This window comes from Empidonax traillii, unplaced genomic scaffold, assembly GCF_003031625.1.
Source record: "Empidonax traillii isolate 1590-97213 ecotype Southwest subspecies unplaced genomic scaffold, ASM303162v1 scaffold146:size911690, whole genome shotgun sequence".
Classification (NCBI taxonomy): Eukaryota; Metazoa; Chordata; class Aves; order Passeriformes; family Tyrannidae; genus Empidonax; species Empidonax traillii.
Window position 1 is genome coordinate 374,360 of NW_020955339.1, and position 21,882 is coordinate 396,241.

The 21,882-nt window shown below is 36.9% G+C and overlaps 1 protein-coding gene across 8 annotated transcripts in view; it reads right to left on the bottom strand.

The window, feature by feature from the left end:
* The window catches only part of LOC114057774 (disks large homolog 2), a 496,327-nt gene that overhangs the window by 26,209 nt on the left and 448,236 nt on the right, over positions 1-21,882 (bottom strand). For 5 of the 8 annotated variants that reach the window (XM_027884448.1, XM_027884447.1, XM_027884445.1 and 2 more), the window contains 2 exons: positions 15,418-15,493; positions 213-312 (listed from right to left, as the gene is read on the bottom strand). In XM_027884448.1, coding sequence (XP_027740249.1) covers positions 213-312; positions 15,418-15,493 — 176 coding nt within the window. The remainder of the gene's footprint in view (positions 1-212; positions 313-15,417; positions 15,494-21,882) is intronic. The other 3 variants (XM_027884450.1, XM_027884449.1, XM_027884446.1) reach the window with 1 other exon arrangement.

Below are 21,882 nucleotides of genomic sequence, written 5' to 3' on the forward strand. Positions count from 1 at the left end.
TAAGGTCACTGCTTTATTCTTCTGAAATTGGTTTTTCCAGGAGTGGAAGGACTAGCTGGATCCAAACTGCAGTCATACATTGGTCACAGTAGTAATACCTCTCCTGCCTACCTATGACAGATATTTGCCTAGATGTGTGGGATACTGGTATCATGCGTGTCACCCATTTGATGTGCTGCTGCATGTGACATCGTCTCCAAGAGGTTACTTACGTTCTGGATCACTTGTTTCCTGCTCACTCTGCTCCTTGCTCTTGTAGAATGGGAATTTTCGTGAAAAGATGAAGTTCTTTTTACGCTTGTCATTGAATGACTGTGAAGGAGAAAAGGCATGGGGCAAAAACAGGGACGTCTAATTGTTGTCACACTCATGCTGACAAAACAACTAGTTTGTAAAAGTGGAGAGAACTGTAGTGACTCAAACCAGTAAAAACCAAGTGGCTTACAAATCAGAGGTGGTTGTGTTGAGGTCTGCAGGTTGAAGGCAAAGCCCTTGGAGACCGATCAATTTGATTCCAGAGGTCTCAAGTCACAACCTTCAGCTCCTTACTTGGAAACGATCATGTTTGGCTTGTTCAGATGAAGGGCTACAGATGGCTCAGCATGCTTTGAGATCAAGTCACCTGTCTTTAATCATAGCAGACTGTGCACTGAATTAATTAACTGGCTGAAAAGAATAGGCTGTAAAGTAGAAAACAGAAGCCTTTGATCTGCTTGTAGTTTGTGGTTTCAGTCCTGTGCCAATTAAAATAAAAAATTCTTTACTGGTAGCTACTGCTGATTTCATAAATTTTTTATTTGGCCTCTTGATCAACAACTTCTTCAGTGTGTTTAAATGCTTTTTTTTGGGCATAGTTTAAAAATATTTTGTTTCAGTTTACACACATATGTTTAATCACTAGGTTTTTCTGTATATACTTTTGGTTTTATGTGATTTAGAGATGGAATTCTGCTGATAAGCTGTATTTAATGTCATGTTAAGCAACATATATTGCTTTAATCCTTCAAATGGGGAATTAATATGGAAGAAATTGTGGTTTTATACACAAGAAACCCTTTGACTTTATAGATAATTGCAAGGACTCATAGCACTGTACTATGTAAAAGCAGGATATGCCTACTTGGGACATTTATTTCAAATACTAAATAAGGACATGGGGTCTCTATACAGTCAATTGAAAGAAGCTGGCATTTCTAGAGGGCACTTATGAAGAGCTGCAGACAGTGTTTGTCTGAAGTGATCTGCGTTGTCAGTCAGACAATGTCCTACACTGTCTCTGAACACATACAATGCCCAGACACAGGACTTTGCAAATGATCACCTCCAACAGAGCAGAGACCTCCTTAAATCATTTAAATGACCAATCTCACGTGTTTGTCATTGCTTGAATTGAATACAACCAGTATTTGTCTCCAATTCTGAAATGGAATACATTTAGAGTCTCAGAAGATAACTTATTTCTTTACATTTTGGAAGCATGATATAAAATGTGATTTAGAATATGCATTTCTGGAAGATGTGTACCAAAAATATTCATTAAAATTGCTGTATACTCGTGTCACAAAAGTTTCATGCCACTTTTACATTTCAAGCATATTTAAAGTTTAGTAACTGAAAACAAAGGAAAAAAAATGCACATGTAGAATAAATGATCCATGAAAATCTCTCAGAGTATGTAAACATTCAATGTGAAATTATTGTGGAGGTCATGCACAAATAATCCAGACAGCATGCAATTTCAAAACAAAGCAAATATGAGAGAAAGCCAAAGGAAAAAGAAAAAAGCACATGAAGGATTAAAGTAATCTGTGGATGAAAGGAGGACTGACATGCACATTTCATCACTTTAATGACCTGAAGGATATAATTAAACTAAAATGTGTTTTTTGTGATAATTTCTTTTATTTTTCTAAAGAAAGGAATTGTAGCACGTTAACATTTCTGTTTGTGAAAATGTTGTTTGTCACGATTCATCTGAATTTGACATAGTAGTACTATTGGCATTACACTTTTAAAGGGAAAAAATATATACACAATAACACTTCAAAAAAGCAAAGGGGTTTTAAAATGACAATCACTTCATTACAGAATGCCATTTCACTTAGGAATTCAAAAGAATGTTATGAAATTGATAAATAAATATGCTCAGTTTCACAGAGGTTTTATGAGAAACAACATTTATATATATTCTTTTTCAATTTTCCCCCAACAGTCTAGAGTAAAAACTTCAGAAAGCACATTTTCACCAGAAAATATACATTCTTTTTTTTACACTTATGCATGATTTAATAGTATGTACCAAATTAGACAGATATACTATAGTGTTATATAAACTTTCTCCTTTTTCAGTTTCAAATACTGGGCTTCTTTTTTAATAAGATATTGTTCTACTTCAATTTGGATGGTCAAAATCTAGCAGTTCATAGCAGATGACTACTATGTGCAACTGTGTCACCATATTTACACCTGTAAAAACCCTTCCTAAAATAAAGCTGACTCTAGTTATATTGACATCCATAAAAATATATTTATGCACGTGAAAATATTTCTATGTGTTAAAAAAATGTGTATATTCATGTTAATGACCATATATATACTATCACACTGTAGTTAGAGTTTTTATCTTTAAAATAAGAAAGAAACTGTGAAATATCATAAAACACTAAAATGGGTCTGATTCTGAAAGCTTATAGAAATAAACAGTCCATGGTATTAACTGAACGGGTGTACCAAGTGCTTATTTTCTTGTACATTAAGTGCATGTTTCTTCACAAGACACCAAAGACAGGAGCCTTGATTTTGGTTTTGTACCCAATATAAATGGGATTAAACTCAGGTTGATGGTCTCCACCTTAAGGATATGAAAATCTGCAGACACCCAGCAAAATGCTTCCTACAGATATCACAATTTATATCATCTCCAATGTATAGAGACAAGGGGCTTGGCAAAGAGAGAAGTGGGAGCCATACATTATAAAACCATGTTTCTATTGTAAAAACCGTGTTAATTCCAGATTTTGCTCTACTGGTGGAGGAGTAGACACCAACATTGAGTGCATATTTTCTTTTTAAAGAAAAGATCATGTATATGAGGAATTTTTGCAAGGTTAAATTGCAAAATTGAGATGCATATATGAGAAATTTTATTCCTATGCGATGGAAAATTTGAGGCATGTCTAATACTCTGAAGCCATAGGCTCCCTATTCTTCTGGAAAGCTGTGAAGTAGGTTTAGGATAAATGAGACAGAGATATTTGCCTATATCTCTCTGTCCGATGCAGAAGTTGCATGCGACTGGAATTGAAATTGTGACAGCAATTTATGCAGGCAGAGTTTCTGAGTCAGTGAAAAAGGGCCTTAAAATGGATTCCCATATAAGTCACAAGTGTGTTGCCAAGAATGATGGAAAAACCTGTAATGGCAAATGACTCAGGCATTTCAGTGGCAGTAAACACCTGTACAATAGATTACTTTCATATGTCACTGCCATCAGTTCAGACAGATTACCACTAACCTAGAAACTGGCAGTAGGCACTTTAAACAGACAAGGGCTGAAGACTAAAAGGCAAATGAAATTTTCAAGGGCTGTTTGACAACAAAACAGTGACATAATTCATAACATTTGAACTGTGATGAAAAAGAGTTTTTTCTCAGAAAAAAAAGTGGAGCAAAGCTTTCACTGATGTCCTGGCTTGAATTCTTGTTTGATACTACTTAGGCATAGACTCTGTTTTGTAGAAGCCAAGGAAAATAATTGTGATGTGCACTCTTGCTTGACCAAGTATCCCCAGATGTCCCCAGTTATGTAAGCCTGGGTTGCACATACCAACCTTCCCTGGTTGTGACAGACATTAAACCACTGTGTGTTTCTTCTTCTCAAGAACTCACTTCAGTACTTTTTTGTGTCAACATCGGTTTTGTATTCTAAGTGCTTTTCCCTAGGCGCAGCAGCCATATATATGTTACTCATCAGCTCATAGGATAGTGGTCTTTAAGGAAAATTTTCATGTAACATTAAATAAACAATCCAATTTCAAAATTTGCTCTACAGTGGTAAACATCACAGAAAACAGTGAGTGTCTCAGTAATTTGATAGTTGCACCATACTGCAATAGGCATCTATATTGTTGTTTACTTTGAGGTTCTTTGCAAATTTTTTTAAAATGTGCTCTTGACAGAGATTTGATTTCTTTATGCTTTGCAGAAGAGCCTAATATCTTGGGGAAAGATTTCTTGTGGTTCTCTAACAGCAACTCTGTCTTCTAAAAGCCAATAAACTCCCAATACTTTGGGAATGCTTTCTTTCGCTATTTCATTCAAGCAATGCTAATCCTCAGTCATGAGCTGGGAAACAGTGTTCAGGGATCACCTGAGAGAAAGCTGTTCCAGAGTGCTGGCTGTGAAATTCTTTTTTACAGGGTGTAGATGAATTTCACATACCATCTATTTTTAGGCCAGTTTGAGCAATGCTTTAACCTAGTTTCTATGTTATATGATTATGTATGTCAGTTTTGTTCAGAGATGGGTCTAGCAGCATATATGAGAAATTAATTTTATTGCTTCTCATCTGCCATGTGTTTTTTTTTATTCTTCTCCTTTAATACTTGGTTTTGGCCTAAGTTAAATGAAAACCCTTACTTACACAGCATTCTACAAAAATATACAATATTTATTATGAACAGTATGCCTCTGCAATTCTTTTCTCTATATTTAATTGACATCTTTTGCATTAGGGACATTCTTTTACTCATTTGGATACTGACTTTAATAAAGCTTTGGGCTTGATTAAAGAGGTTAAACCCCTACATTTTAGATCTCTCCCATCATACCAAAAAGTTGCACTGACACCAGAAAACAAGCTTTTGGACTGTAACAGATTCTCAGTGTTATTTCTCCTTCCAAACATATCTGTTTTTACAGTGGGCTTTTTCACCTGGGAATACTAAGCACATGATGAATTTGAAGTTGCCAGAACAGGGAGGACATGGGGCAAAACACACTTTTGCACATTCTGTCGCACTGTCCCATCTGCAACACCAGGACCCTCCTAAAGTCACTTTGTGGGGACCAGACTACACTATGACCTGGTAGATACTATTGATCAGGCTATGATAGTTTCTTTTATTAAGAATGAAGTATACTGAGGTTACATGACTTGAGAAGTCTATAGGAAAGCCAACATGATTGAGCAATTCTTGCTTTCCTGGTGTAACTTGGCCAACACTGGGTTCACACACAGAAAGTACTTCATGATGTCCATGCAGACATGCAGAAGATAAGCTAAGGAGTTGTTAATGGCAACTCTAAGCCTGTTTTTATGGTTATTACACAGTATATTCTTTAAGATGTAGATCTTTCATTTGGAATCTGAACACACAACACTTGCCAACTTCCCAATGGCTTTTTATGAGATGCAAGGGGAAGGACATACCTATTCTGTTAAGTTCAGCCTTAAATTTTCTTAGATGCTTCAAGCATGTGGAAAAAGTAATGCTTGGGCTACAGTCATTCCTTACTGAATTTTACACCATGATCTCTTTTGATAAGTGAGAACAAACTGGGTGTGAAGGAGCTCAGATGAAGATAACTGCTTAATTAGTTTTTCCATGAAGCTGCAGGGAGATTTGGGTATTGGCAATCCAAAATGAAAATGTACAAGCCCGATTAAAACCTTCAAACTTTATAGCTTCTCCAGAAAAGGGCAATGTGGCTTAGTATTCATGAGTATGAAATTTTAATAATCTTTTTCTAACACTGACTTATTGCCACTTGTCTGCCAGCAACTCAATTTTAATTCCTAACAAAACAACAGTTAAAAACAACACAAACTACCAGGGGTACAGAAGGATGAATAGACTTTCAAGAAAGAATGCAAAAGCAATTCTGCAGCATGTATTTAAATTGGTACAAGGTATGAAGCGACTACTCATATGTGCTAACTCGCATGGCATTGTTGTTAGCAGGATTGAAACGCCAACATTAAAACTTGCATAGGTGACAACCAAGGTCATTTACACATATCTGAAGGTTGTACACAGGGATGGTGGGAAGGGATTGTTCAAACAGCAGCACTGAAATTAATAGCGTGAAAATAAGACAGCTCCTTGACAGTGAAATCAATTTGGATGTAGAATAATCTGCCCCAAGGGAAGTGGAAAAGCCTAGATCATTTTTTCACATTTAAAACAAATCTGCTAGTCTTAAGTACTGTGGGGAATAACACTGCAGTGCCTGAAGAAAAGGGGGTGGTGAAAGCAAAAGAGCTAAACAGCAAGCCTCTGCTAGCTCTAACGTCCATGTTTCTGAGATGAGATGCTCACAGACCCAGAATCAGAGAGTAGTGCTGCAGTCCAGGGTGGGCTTAGACCTAGCCAAGCTCAATGCAGCCACATGGGCAGTGTGAAGGTCTTTCTCTCCTTCCTCAAGTCTCTAGCTGGAGTCAGAAAGTGTACTGGATGTTTGGCAATGTTTTCCCAAATGTTCCTCTACTCTGTTCAATTTTTTTTGCCAAAAGGTAATTTTCCCTATTAGAGTTGATGTATGTAATCAGCTACTGATACCACTAATAAATCTTTGTGCATGTGAATCTGTCTCAGCATCCTTTGTGCAGCAACGTCAAAAGAGCCCCAGAGATCAACAGTAGCGTTGGTGTGCACTTGCTAAAGTTTTAGGACTGTCTGATCACCAGCCCAGACCCACAGGTTTTCCTACAGTACTCTGTAGAACCTTCATCCACTTGATCTTAATTCCTCACTTCTGACCAGCTATTTTCTTAAATATTTTAATAACCCTAATTTCCATTGACTGCTGGTGTTTCTTTAGGATTTAAAATGAAATTGAGGAGTTTGGCCGCTATGCAGTCTTTTGAATTAATTTCATTGATAAATAAAGACACAGAAGGTGTTAGTTATCCATGCTATTAAAAAACGACCAAAATACTCCTTTATCACTATTTTTTCTGGAATCATTCATGCAATCAAATGCTGTACAAGTGTGCAAGTGCAAACTACTGCATTGCAAAAATATAAGTTGCATAAAGACTTTTATTACTCTTCTGTTGTGAAGGAGTAGTGGAAAAAGATTTAAAATACCTACACGCTTTCAAACTACTTACAGAAAGATAATTGGATAAGATAATCTCTTGAACTTCTCTTTTGAGTTAAAGGAAGAGTGTTTGCACTTGCAGGTGACTGGTGTATCAGGCTGAATTACTGCAAGGGTCTGGCTCAGGACTCACCTCAGTGAATCATACCAGGCTAAGGGTTTTCATTTATGGCATCAATTTCTTTAGGCCTTACAGTTAACATTAAAATATATAAAGGCATGGGCAAAAACCCCAAAGTCAATCTGTAAGAGAGTGGTTTGAGGTCTGCATAGGAGGTGAAGCTCCTGCATCTTCCAGTAATGCCTCTAACATGCCCAGTCTCACAGGTGGGATATCAAGTTAGATGGACTTTGTCTTTGACCCAGCTCAGCAGTTCCTGTGTCCCTTCCAAACTTGGCCTGTGAGTCACTAAGTCAACCATCACTGAATTTAAGTGAACCACAAATAAACATGTGAAATGTAGAGCACGTATCTTCTGGATGAGTGTTAATGCTTAACTCTGCACTTCTGGAACTTTGTGTAAAATCTTACTAGAAGAAAACCGTGTTCTCTTTCAAATTCTTTGACAATATCTGTTGCAAATACTATAAATTTTTCTTTTCAACCAATTTTTTAGAAGAAAAGCCAAGTATCTATGGCATTTTCTATACATACATGCAAATTTCCTACCATTTAATTCAGGATATTTGACAGCGAGTTATAAAATTAGCACACACCCCAAGCTCAACTCAGCACAAATTTCTGCTGAAACAGCTTAGAAGAAAAACAATTAACTCCCAGCTGTAAACCTTAATATTTTATCTGTGCTAGCAAATTTGCACCCTGTTATATTAAATCTGTGACCGATTTTAACATTGCATTATATATCTTTATGTCAGTGTCTCTCATAAACATTCTCTTGCCTAAGCAGGGATGGCACAAACTTCTTGTGGGATAGAAAACACAGATGCTATAGTCCTTAATATTATGACCACCTAAGAAATAATATTATCCTATAAATGAAACTCCACACAATTATCAGGATGAAAAAAATATATAATCCAAAAAATACATGTATTTGTATTGCTCATTAATTGAAAAAAATTACTCTGTTAGTATTTTCTTTGACTGACAAGCTTTCAATAGACAGAAATATTTTTCATGACCCGAATAAATTCAACGACAAATCCTTTATTTCTCCTAGTTTCTACTCTATTTCATTATGCCTACAAATTGCAGATATTTAGAATTTATACTTTTCAATAGAATGAAAAATGAAAAACAGACCTAAAGATTTTCTAATTTAGTATGTTTCTCATTTTGAAAAAAATTCTTTCAAATACTCTACTTCTACTGGATTTTTCAAAGAAAGCTATGGCAACATATTTCTTCACTTCAGCTGAGTAAAAGCCTCAATTTTCACCTTATTTTTCAAAATTTCAAGGGCTATTTCACCTTTAAAAAAAAATAGATTTCTTACGGCATACCAATTCCCTGCTGGAGTCAACACTGCTGCCGTGACATAAATTAAAACTGAAGACTCACTTGTTTTCCTTGATTTTTGACTGTGACCTAGGACCAAGATGCATTATTATTAAATTACTGCATGTCTTTGTGGAGTGCCTCAAGACATCCTGGAGCAACGAGACACTGTACAGTTAAGTTTTCCTGGCTATGTGCTGTTTTATCATTTGAATTTCATTTGATTACTTCAGCACATGAGTGAAGTTGATGCTGATGACAGCAGTATTCCTAATGTAACTTGGAGAAACACTGAGCAAAAAATGTTCGGCTCAAGGGGAATGGTCCAATGATGCAGGGCCAGATCGATCCAAAAGTGCAGCCAGTATCCACTGCCTGCCACCATGCTATCATGAAGCATGAAGACAGAACTGTGGAGGTTGTGAAAATGCATGAAAGAGTGAAAGGCAGCTGGAAAAATGAGATTCAGCTTTTCCTCCAATATGGGGAGAAGTTGTCTTCTCCCAGAAACAAGCTGTTCCACAAACAGGAACGATGCTGAGATCTGATTCTTCCATGACATCTAATGCTACCCCCACTTTGGAGTTCTTACAGCCTTCGAAAGAACTTAAATCCAGCAGAGAGAAAACCACAGAGTCATAGAATATCCTGCACTGGAAGTGACCCACAAGGATCATCAAATCCAACTCCTGGCCCTGCACAGGACCAGCCCCAAGAGTTGCACCATGTGCCTAACAGCGTTGTCCATACACTTCTTAAACTTTGTCAGGCTTGGTGCTGTGACCACTTCTCTGGGAAGCCTGTTCCAGTGCCCAACCACCCTCTTGGTGAAGAACCTTTCCCTGACATCCAACCTAAACCTCCCCTGACACAACTTCAGGCCATTTTCTCGGGTTCTGTTACTGGTCACCATAGAGAAGAGATCAATGCCTGTCCCTCTGCTTCCCACTCTGAGGAAGTGGTACAGTGCAATGAAGTTTCCCCTTTCTGTCTCTCAGAAGGACAACACTGTAAACTACAGGCTGGGTGTTACCAGGCTCTCCAAATCTGTGGCTTTTTGAATGTACTTAAAATTGCTGATTTTCTTCTACTTTGCTCCAGTACCAATCACTTTAGGAAATCCATCCATTGTGTCAAATATCTTTAGCAAAGAAGTGCAAAGAAAAGGTGGTCAAAATCCACTGCAAATGTGGAAAACAGACTACAGAACTGCTTTTCTATAAAAGTGGTGAAGCTTTATACTTAGAAAACTTAAGCTTAGTAAAACACTGATGTTAGAAAAAATCTTAATTAGGCAGAGAGAAAGTATAGACAGTCTAATACATTGCTATACTTTCTCTCTGAGAATAGAGGATTCAGTTGAGATTATGGCCTATTTCTCCCCATTGATACACCCAGATCTGCCATGGTGAACCACTAGCACAGTCTCTGTATCTGAGAGGAGGACAGGTATGACTGCAGGTTCTGCTCAGTGACATAGAAGACATATAATCCAGTCTATATATACACTCATAGAAAAATAACAACAGACTTAAACTGCAGGATTTAACCATTTCTAATGATGAGGAGAGTAAAGCACTGAAGGGTTGTTTGGGAAGAATATGAAATATCTGTTGTGGCAGGTCTTTAAACAGAGATTACACAAATATGGGAGACAGGAGGATGTTATAGAAGAAGGGCAGGGCTTAGACTTGGTGGCCACCTGAGTTTCCTACAGACCATTTTTGCTCTGATTTGATGACTAGGGATGAAAGTACAATGATTTTCTAGAGCATATATTGTTTGGAAATAGGTGGGGTTCTTTTTTGCTGTTTGGTTGGGTTTTTTTTCCTCCCCTCCCCCTGCAGTATAGTTATTAAACACTCAAAACTATGTCAGTCACTGGATTTCAGCACTTGGAGGAGCGGAGTATGCAGAGAGTTTGTTCACTCCACAATACAGATTTTGCTACCTCAGTCAAGTTTTGCTTTTTCCTTTCATGCCTCAATGCAGTGTTGCTAAAATGACAATAAAGCAAGAGGATGACCTTGCATTGCAGGCAGGGCTGTGATATCTGTAAACAGAATCTTCTCATAAGAAATATTATTAAATGCTATCAAGCTTCTGACTGTCATAATAAATGCATTTGGAGGCATTTGAAGAGGCAGGCTGAGTGTGATGTAGGTGATCTGACTGGAATATGAAAAGAACTTAGGATGACAAGCTAACTGAAGAGAAAAAAATCTAATGGGTAGTGATGGAGCAATATGGTGTGGGTCACAGCTCAGGGCCTGCACTGCTGACGAGCAGCAGAGCTGCTGGGAGGGATTTTGGAGGAATGGGTAGTCCCTTTCCTTGGCAGGCACCTCATCTGTTTGGCACCCTGCTGAGCAGCCTTACTAGGGCAAGCATCCATCTGGAAATGCTTCTCAGTAAACATAGGCTGAATACTCCCCTGCACCCTGACACACACACATTAAAAATTGAGAGATTGTGCAAGACGTGACTTTCATTTCTTTGGGAAATGAAATTGGGTCTTTGTCTATAAGACAATATTGTGGAGTCACTGGTCAAATAAAGTGTGAAATGAAAAGGCATGTGGTATCAAAAAACAGTTCTCTGTACAAAATCGAGTTTTACTTAAATATTATGTTTCCAGATATTCAAACACTTCTCTGGAAACAGGCAACATTCATGAATATTAGTAAAAGTCAGATATTACTAAAGATCTTTCAAAGAGCTACAGTTTTAAGTGTAAAAATATTTTCAAGAGATAGTCAAGAAAGTGTATATGATCTGACAGGGAGAAAAGCAAAAGATGCTATTTTTGTCTCCTGAAAGACCTGTTATAATTACAACAGTTGGAGAAAAAAGTAGATTACTGGCTCATCTCTTTTCACTTTGTAATATTTCTGTCATTTGACACTCTTTTTGATTCAGTAAAAAGTCTGAAAAGCACTCAAAACCTGTGTGTTTTAGGATTAGGAGAGGAAAGGCTACTTTTGTTCAGCCTGAAGCTTATGGTAGGGAGTTACCACGAATTCAGTATGCTGCTTTGGCAGATATATAATGGCTACTCATATGTTTTGATTCTCTTGGTGCAAAGGTGAGCATTGGAAGATATTTGGGATATGATCTTGAGTTCAACATAGCATAAATCATACTTTTTAATTAAGTTTGTGGTTACATAACTTCTGTACCTTCCTCCAGCATAAATATCAGACATAAACCTTTGGGCCATTCTGTTTTCCATTGATTATTCACAGACCAGTAAGCCCTTAAGTCTGAGATAGTAAATGCTTAGGAAATCATAACTGTAACAATGAGAAAAGCTGCTGAAGATTGCTACAACAATTATATGAATGAAGCTAGAGACTGAACTTGCCCAACACAACAGAAGCACAATCTTCGCTTGGTGAAATGAAACTGTTTATCCCAGTATTTATATTCTTTTCCTTACTACAGAGGTGTTAGCAGCTCTAACTGGTTTGACATTTTTAAAAATGTTAATAGGACCTAGATTCTGATGACTTCTCTAAACCTGAACAAATGTTTCTTTTGGTCAAAATAATTTATTTTGGTCTAAATAAACAGAACATGAAAGAAAAACAGCCTGACTGGGTTAAGCTGGAGATCCAGTTAGCCCAGCAGCTTTTTGTAAAGTTGTCTAACAGCAGATGTTTAAATGGAAAAGTAGAAGTAACATGATCCTTCCCTGTTTATAACCTCTCTGCTTCTTGAAATGTGATGTTAAAAGATGTCCTTGGTTCCATTGCTTGCTAATGTGTCTAATTCTTTTATCTTATTTATTTTTATACAACATCCTTTAATAATGAGCATCAGAATTTAATTATTGCATGGAAAGGTACTATCCATTGCCCTATTTAAACCTGAGATTAGAAGGTTTCTCTGGATCTCCCTAACTGTAATTCACATTCACTGGTTTTGTATCCATACTGATTTTGTAGACTTTAATTTCACAGGCCATGGATTGAAGGAGTCAAACGAAACAAATTTAAAGTGATATAAATATTCTAAATCACATTTTTAAGAAGTGCTGGGCTAATTTTCTAGGTGAAGTAATGCACCCAAGTTTGGCCTTTGAAAAGATTATCCTTTAGCTCTCCCTGCTAACAGGTTTGTCAGCTGTATTTCTGAGCATTCTTAACACCTTTTTAGTGCTGATCAACTACAAATGTCAGCCTATCCATAATACTTTGTATCTTATCTCTGGATTTGGGACTAAAAAATAGGTATAAACGGATGAAAATGCCTAAGAATTTATAAACCTGTAGAATAACTTGATGTTTTCTACTTTAAAAAATCATAGTTATTGCAAAGAAATTGTAGTACTACCTCAGGAAACCTATGCTGTGTGTTATTGGCTTTTGAACGTTGCTTTTGTAGGGGAAGAAAGGACTTGGGACCAATGGAGTGATTCAGATAAAACTGCAGGAGGGTAACACTTTAACCTGTGCAACCTCCCCTAGGATTCTCTGTATTTAGTTAAGTTTTGGTTCTTTTTAAAAAATGCTTATATGCACATCTCCTGGCCAAATTTAGAAATGTCCCATGAAAAGCTTTCTCTCAGCTTCATCTTTAGAGTAAACTGAGACAGTTCCACTTGCCCACACAGCCATGAACGAGTGAGCCAGAGGTGCCACAGACACACATAAACTCGTTCCTATCTGAATTTTAATTTTGATTTTGAAACAAGACTTTTCCTGGGCTTACTGCAGCCCTGTTTATTTGGGCTGAATTGCTTCCAGACTAAAAAAAAAAAAAAAAAAAAAGGTGAAAAAAGTAAAGCATGGACAGCTTATACCACTTCTTTTTGAACACTTTAAGTCCAAATGGAAATGCTGACCCCTAAAATGAGCATACATGTATGTTCAAATATGTACTCAAACATTTTATGTGTTGATGCTTAGTTTAAGAGTAAACCCTCCTTCCCCTTATGCTCTTTCAGTCACAGGCCTACCTTATCTTTTCCCAAAACTTTTGAAATTGTGGGACTTCATATATATATATATTCTTTTTTATAGACAAAAACAAATTTTAGCAAATACTAAAATAGAAAGCTTGGTCCCAAAAGGGTACAATGGTCTTGGCCTGTAATTGTACAGTTTCCTAAACAGTGAAACAGTGATGTTGAATGGCTGGAATATTAATGTGACACTGATGACAAAAATGGAAAAACTATTTGGGGAATTAAGAGGTAATTAAATTCTTGACAGACTCACAGGAATAAGGACCATTAGTTATATGAATGAGTTATTCCCCTGAGGCTTTGATTATATACAGGAAATAGATATTTAACAAGTGATTTCATTGGCAATATAAAACTTATTATCTCCCCAAAATAAGTGGCAACATTAATTTACGGGGTTGCAGAGCACAGTCATTTCAAACTGAAAAACAGAATTCTGACTCCTGAAGAAATGCAATGAGATGAATCAGTTCTTTCTTAATACATTTTGTTATGCATTTTGTACAAAGTTATCTGCATGTGAAATAATATTCAGAGGCTCAAGACTGATTCCGTGTACCTTATAAGTCTGGAAAACTGTTTTCAGTCAGAGCAATTGCAATTGAATTGAGGAAGTGTTCTATAGAGCAGTAAAAGGGAAGTATTTGAAAGTCCGAAATATTATTTTGCCGGCTTGGAAACTACTGCCCTAGGACCAGTGGATTCATAGCAAGAGGCAAGTCTTGCCCTGATAATCTGTCTGAAAGGATGGAATAAACTAGGATAAAGAAATTATTCATTACAGAGGGAAAACAAAGCAGGAGGAGATTAAGAATGAGTATTTCAAACTATGCAAAGGCCACAGCAACAGCAGATCTGGAAGGGACCTGCTGAACCACTTGGTTCTTTCCCTTGCTAGCACCTACCTATGACCGTGTCCTCTCATCACACAGTTTTGGCCCTGCCCTGTTTTTTTTTTGCAGCCAACCAGGACTTTTTCCTGATGGTTTCTGAATCTCTGTTTCACAGTTTGCTCACAGAAGCCCTTAGTTGTAAATCCCATGCATGCCAACTGGACTGTTCTCAAAAATAAATCCCTGCAAATGTCAAGTATTTACTACTGCTACAACTGCAAGTTACACTTCTGTGGAAAAATATACCTTAACAGCCAGGACTGTGGGCATTTCTCATGCTGTAATGCTTGCCAGCCAGATGGCAACATACAGGACGTAAGGCATCAGGTTAGTGAGAACTGCTGACTGGGGGGTACAATTACAGCAATGCTGCGGAGTGGGGACAGCAGGAATGCTGTTCTGTTCAGGCACCGCTGGTGGAAGGGAACTCTTCATTTTTTGTGTTGGTTGGCCACTGTGCCTGCTGTGAAACTCACCAGTGTTCAATGTCTGTCACAACTGTCAAAGCAGAACATTCAAAACCTAAATTTTTGCATCTGGGACTTCTTAACTTTCAACCCTTCATTTGAGATTTAACAGCTTTTGAAGCCAGGGAATTTACACTTCTGGCCCTATTTCATTGAACTCTTATCCATCTGCATTAATTTTTAAAGTCTTTTCTTCTTTATTCATTGTTTAACTAAAATCACAGCTATCACAGAATGCTCTTCATTTTTTTAGTATCTTCCCATGAGGAGGTGCTGTCATTCAGTATTATTCTAAAAAGAATAATTGAATATTTCAAAGATTATATATTATATATATAAATATATAGATTATTTGAATATATAAAATAATTTTATATATTTACTAATGCCCCATCTATATTTCACTATTCCTCAGGTCTTGCAACAACCTAAATATTCCTTATGATGCTAAATTTTTCTCTACTCTGAAACTTATAAAACACTTGCAAAGTACAATTTCAAAAGGTTTCACTATTTACCTACCCCTTTTGAGTCAATTACACCAGGTTTTGCGTTGAATTTCACCGTCTTCAAACGTGCACGCTCCTTTCTTTCAACTCTGGGGAAAAGAAAACACAAGTGAAGAAACACATGTTGATTATATCAGCATTTTGTATGATACATTTGATATCTGCTCTCCCAAGACTTACAATACATAAAGCAAGCATTTAAAGCAAATTTCATAAATTAAACAGAGAGATTACTTCCTCAGCCAAGCACCAGTTTTCTGGCAAACACAGGACTGGGTTTGAGGAGCTTTGGCTGCCCTGCACCAGCAGAACAGCACTGCCTCCTAACACACATAGGAAAAGCATGGCAGGGACATGTTTACTCTCTCTAATTTAAGCTGTTCAAAAATGAGGCAAAATTTAGAGTTCTTCTATGGTCAGAGGAATGAAACAAGGACAGAGATAGAATGAACTGTGCACCTTATTGCACTTCATGGTGGAGTAAATTTTAAATCGTACAAACAAGGTAAAGTGAATCCCACAATTCACTTGAATATAAGGCAAGCCATGTCCTTACCTGGATTAATATGGAAATTATTGTAAAAGTGACATCTCCTACCTTTGTAAAATCATCTACAGAGTCTGACTCAAGAAAAAAAATCTGATAATCCACTGGTTTAAGTACAAAAATCGAATCATCTATCTGAAATTGAAATACTAGCCCTATTTGTCTAAACTGGTAATTGCTCTATGAAATCTAAGTTGAATCCTGCAAAGCTAGCTTATAAGAGGTCAATACTCTGTTTTATTGGACAACAAATAGTTGGGGAAAAAAATGAGGTTTGTTATATTCTCCAAAGTGGTCCACACATGGCCATTTTTTCTAACTTTCACAGTTTCCCACAAACGCAATTAGAATACATTCCTGCAAATCTTTTGGTTTCTAAGTCTGGTTAGTAAGAATACATAGTTTCTGATAATTATTTTTAAAAATAAAAACTCAAATGTTTTGATAGAATGATAATTAACATAGCATGTTTCCTTCTGTCTGAGTAGGCTCATATATGTCCTACTGAAAAACAGTGAATGTTGGTTACTATAGCTACAGTTTAAATTTAGATTAAATGCATTTCTCTGTACGTGTGGAATATTCACATGGAAACAGCTCAAATGCAGCTTTCAAACTAAATCTATGTTATTAAAAAGCCATGAACAGTCTCAAACTAAAACTAGCAGATGAAGTCCCTTGGTAGTATGGGTAAAAATGAAGACTTGAGGCTGTGTAATTGCCTAAATAGGATGGATAACTTCTGGGGAAATAATTAGCACAAATGAACACAATATTCTACTTATTAATCTATGTTAACATTTAAACTCATTCCAGCCCTGCCTAACTTCCTAAAACATCTGTTTTTAACTATTTCTACAGTTTATATTTCTATAAAGAAATTTGGAAATTAATCTTGAAGAGCGAATCTTATGAAGTTTGTAAAAATTGCATTAGCAGCCATGAAGGCATTGCTGCTTTGTAGAGGCATAGCAAACAGATGACAAACTGCAGAAACATTCTGCTTTGCCTTAAGAAGTTTTTAAATAGTGTCATTTAGTGTCATTAATCCTTCAGGCAAACATAGCAACAAGGTTCATATATGCTCAGCATGCCTACTGAATATTCCAAACATTTCATCATCTGGCATTGTATTAAGGGCAGCACACAGTGTTGTCTCCCATTACAATTTTCCTGACACCTTCCACCATAAAACTGTTCTCAGTTACTTATAATTTAGCTGAACTGTAAACTTCCAAGCTGAAATTTTCTGTGTTTCAGGCTGATTACATTACTGTTGCTGCCTGAGTTGTCAGTGATCTGGGTTAGCTGTTAGAAAAAGGCTAGTACCAAATAATGGTTTTGCCCAATTTATAATATAATCTTAACATGCTTCAGCTCAGGTTCTCTATTGCCTTCACGTCTTTGGTCTGGGACTTGAATTGCGGCAGTGGGTTGGTCTAGTGGTAGGAACAAATCTCTCTTTTTCCTGAAGGAATCAACCTAAGTCTCTAAAAAGCTTTGGTTTTAGATGCTTTGGAGAACTGTGTTCGAATTTAGATTTGGTTCTCCAAAGATTTAATCTTTGTTGAAATGGTTAAGGTGCAGGACTGCAGTGAACTAAGATGTTCTCAGAATTTCTCATCTGGGCTACCAGGACACTTTTGCCATAGACAGAGCTAAAAAGGGAACTAAAATGAGGAAGATACAAAGTTTTGAATGCCAGTTCTTTTAGATTCATTGATCCAGCTCTTAGAAAATACACTTCTCAAATAAACACTAATTCAAACATTTTTGGCATTTCTTTTGAATTTTCAGGTTTGTAATTGCTACATTAAAGACAAAATAAAGTTGACTTTTTTCCCAAATAAAAAAGTAGCTTAGGTACAAAGGGTTATTTGCAGCAGCTGATACTGTGAATGTCTAAATATGAGTGTAAATTCTTTACATTGCTTTAGCTGACAGCAACCTACTATCACTTGAACAGCATTTTGATCCATCAGATGCAGAAATTGCTTATATAGGAAGGAGTGTTTCACTTCAAACTGTAACCATTTTTCATTCACCACTGCTGCACAAAGCAGGATTATGCTGTGCAAAACACAAATTGAAGGAGGAGGACTCCTGCCTGACAACTTTGCAGAGGCCCAGATATGCAACCCTGACTTGCCTGATGTACACACTGCTGCTGTGCCCCTTCTTAATTATATATTTGCTTGATAGAGCTACACCTAAGAGATCAGGATATCATAGATACTATTTCCAAAACGAATTCATGGCTCAAGTCTCATTTTCAAAAGTGCCAGAGGAGTCAACTAAGCTGAAAGAGATTTCAAGATATGTTGAAAGAAACACTCCCAGCACTCAAACATGACTTGGGAGCTGAAAAGCTCTGAGCCCTGAGCACCACCTGGCACAACTGATGGGGATTTCACCTCTTCCCACTCATTCTCCAAGCATAACTCCCTGCAGAAACATGGCTGTATCTAAGACCATCTGAGATATGGGACAGTTGGAGTATACGCTGTATACTCACTTTCCCTTTACAATATTCCTGGTGGTAGACACATTTGGCCCTTTTTTCAAAGATGGTCAGGATTCACTCTCTTCTTCCCGAGTAAAGCTAAAGAAGTGGAGCAGTACATTGAAAACATACTTCAGCCTTCAGGTTCCCTCACTAGCAAGTTCAAGACTTCAGTTCTTTGGGATGCTGTTCTCTTCCTGCTCTTCTGTGGAACTTATGACTGGGATGTAAGACTTATTGCACTGCAATATCTATCTGCTTTCGTATTTGTGGCCACATGTAGCTGTTCAAAGGGGCCTGTGGGATTTTTCAAAATGACACTTTCAGTTCTTCATGTGTGCTGCAAACAAGAAACAAAAATCAAGTATAACTCAACAAGACATGAACTGTGATCGCCCATTGTTGGAGGTTAATGGACCAGTTTTGTCAGTGCCTTTCTAAAAGCACTAATTTAAGGGGAGATTTAGAATATGAAGTGAGACATGCTTTAATCTTCAGTAACAGTATTCATCACTGATGTAGAATACAGATGCAAATTGCAAATTCATTTCAAGGATGAAATAAATTTGTAACAGTAGCCTAATTTGCACAGATTTGGCGTTGAGGTGTTTTCCACAATGAAAGTTATTTCCAAATCCAGCATGAATACTACAGTGAGGAGAGTAGCAAATAGAAAAAAGCAATGTAAAATTGCTTGAAAGACCTTGCTATATTTTGCATCTTTATTAACAAGTTTCTTCTTATCTTGCTTCCCCATTTCCAGGTCATCTGCATTATATTTGTTTTGCCTGCCTATCAAGTAAAAGATAAGTGAAAATACATACATACTATTTATAGTTTAAATCTGTGGTCTCAGTTCATAGCTTTTTATTGCTTCCATCCTTTGCACTGCTTACTATTGTCCATGTGAGATCTGAGCTTACCAAGAGATTCTCACTTTCAAAATTATTTTTGAGCATTCCTGAAGTTGTGTTTTTGCAACTGAACATGTATCTTTCAGTAGGAGAGAATGTGCTCTGGTTCAGCTCTCAACAGTCAGTGATTTGCTTATAGAGAGCAGCTCAGCACCTGGTCAATATTTATGAAAAGAGTAGACCTAATGACATTAGGAAGTGAATTCTCACAAAATTGTAGAATGACCTTGCTCTGTTTAAAAGCTAACAGCTGTTTTCCTTCAGCACAAAAGTTTCCCATCATTGCATGAGCACAGGAAGAGGTTTATACCTACATATATATATCAATTTTATTCCATATTTAATTTTTCCAATTAGATTAGTAGGTATAGTCGGGTAACTTATTTTAGACAAAGCTTACATGATCATACTATGTTATAGAGTTTTATCATCTAAAGATGAAAATCTCATGGGATGTTTAGAAAGGTAGACAATTTATAGGAAACCATTAAAAATAAAACTCACTTGAGTGGATAAACATGCCTTTCTGCCAAGCTGAGCAGAATAACAAATTTAAGTTGGCTTTTTGCCCACAGGGACTTCTGTTCTGGGAAAACCTCTTGTTCCTTGTCCTTAAATGTTTGTAAAACATTGAGTTTTATGTACTTTTCCCCCCACTTTGCTCTGAAAGAAAAGCATGGTTACATGTATTTGTGGGGAGAATGTTGTGTATTTGAAAACACAAATATCAGGATGGTACCATCATACACCTCCGGGTGGTAATAACAGAGATACAAGTTGTGTAACATTTTGCATTCAGATCTACTTAAACTACCTAAAAATGGGTGTCTTAGAATGATGTCCAGTCTGACAGCAGTTTGGTGACTGCATATCTTAAAGACAACAGAAAGATTAATGTAATTGTTTCAGTGATTTAAGGCCAAATCCTCACTGTCTGCAGTAGTAAAAGTGGCGAGAATTTATGCTCAGCCATTCTGGGGCAATCTTTGTGAAATCTCAGGCTGTATTTCAGACCCACAGACTCAAGTCAAGCAGATATGCACACATCACAGAAAATACTGAAGCTTGAGGAGGTTGCTGTTGTGGGGGGCTTGCAATGTAGGAGCTTGTCTGTGTGCAGGGACTCAGCAAAGAAAAAGTGAAAAGAACTGGAGGAGTAAAATCAATGCTGCAGCAAATTAAAATCTCTTTACTACTGAATTAGAGTATCTGTCTAGAAATATAATACACTCTGACTTACGCAATTGGTTTTGTGTATTTTGTTCATTCTAATGTGAGTGTTTCCATGGGGAGGCAATCTTAGACATAGGCTGCTCAGCTTGCTGCTGCCCTTTATGGAAAGCCTAATTTTTTTTTTTTTTCCATATGGATAATAGGAGGCAATGAGGCAAAGAAAAATTCTCATGATCAAAAGCACATCATATGTAGAAATTCTAACCTAAATCTATACATATATATATATGTAAATGTTACAAAAATCCACTCTAAATCTAATTCTATTGGTCATTTTAGTATAAGTAGTAATTTTCAATGATTTCAAAGGGAGCAATTCACACACATAAACATAGTGCACTGGCAATACTGCAGGCTGCCTGTGACATTGGTACAGAGCTGGTAGCTATGTCCCCTCACCCTGGACATCCTGCCTGATATAATTGTGCCTTACTGTCACCTTAAACACAGCTTGGATAAATCTTTTGGGAAGAGGTGGAACCAAAAAAAATTTGGTCTGAAATCTTCATTCATTAATACTATATAGTAACTATTTGGCGACTGGTAAATTGCAACTGAAGTGGTTTGCAGCCTCTCATGCTGAAGTCCTGTGCTTCCCAACACCAACATGATACAAAACCACAACACCTTTATAGCATTATATTTGGTTCCTACTCAACTGGCTACTCAATCCTGTAGTCAAGAACAACAGTTGTAATCAGATAATAAATATATACTGACAAATGGACAAAATTTCATTTTCAGATGTAGAAATGGTTGCAATTGTATTTAAAAACTGAAAGGTACTGAGAATTTAATTTTCGTTAATCTTCGCAGAGGTCATTGGTGCACTAGTTCATGAGATTCGGTCCTTGCACAGATCAGTGGAGAAACGTGGGGCTACCCTCATTTCTTTGTGCTGCCTCTCAGTAACCTCTAGCTGCAGTGCTGCCCTCCAAAACTCCTTCTAAAAGCCTGACTTTTCAATTTAACCATAAACAAGGCAACAAGTCCACACATTGGCAGCGGCACTGAAATCTAATGACAAAAGATCTTTCAAATGCTATTAAATCACTGAGAGGTAATGTATCTAACATCCTGGAGAGAATAATGAGCGGCAGCTCCCCTATAATTCTAAATTATGATTTCTTCTGGTATATCACATATGTCATAGAGGAGTCTTGATTTATCACTCAAAATTTCTCTAATCAACTCATGCTAAAATGTCACTGCATGATGGGCTGTCCTGGAAGAAAATAAAAAACCTAAATACATGGAATCAATCCCCATTACATAGCACCT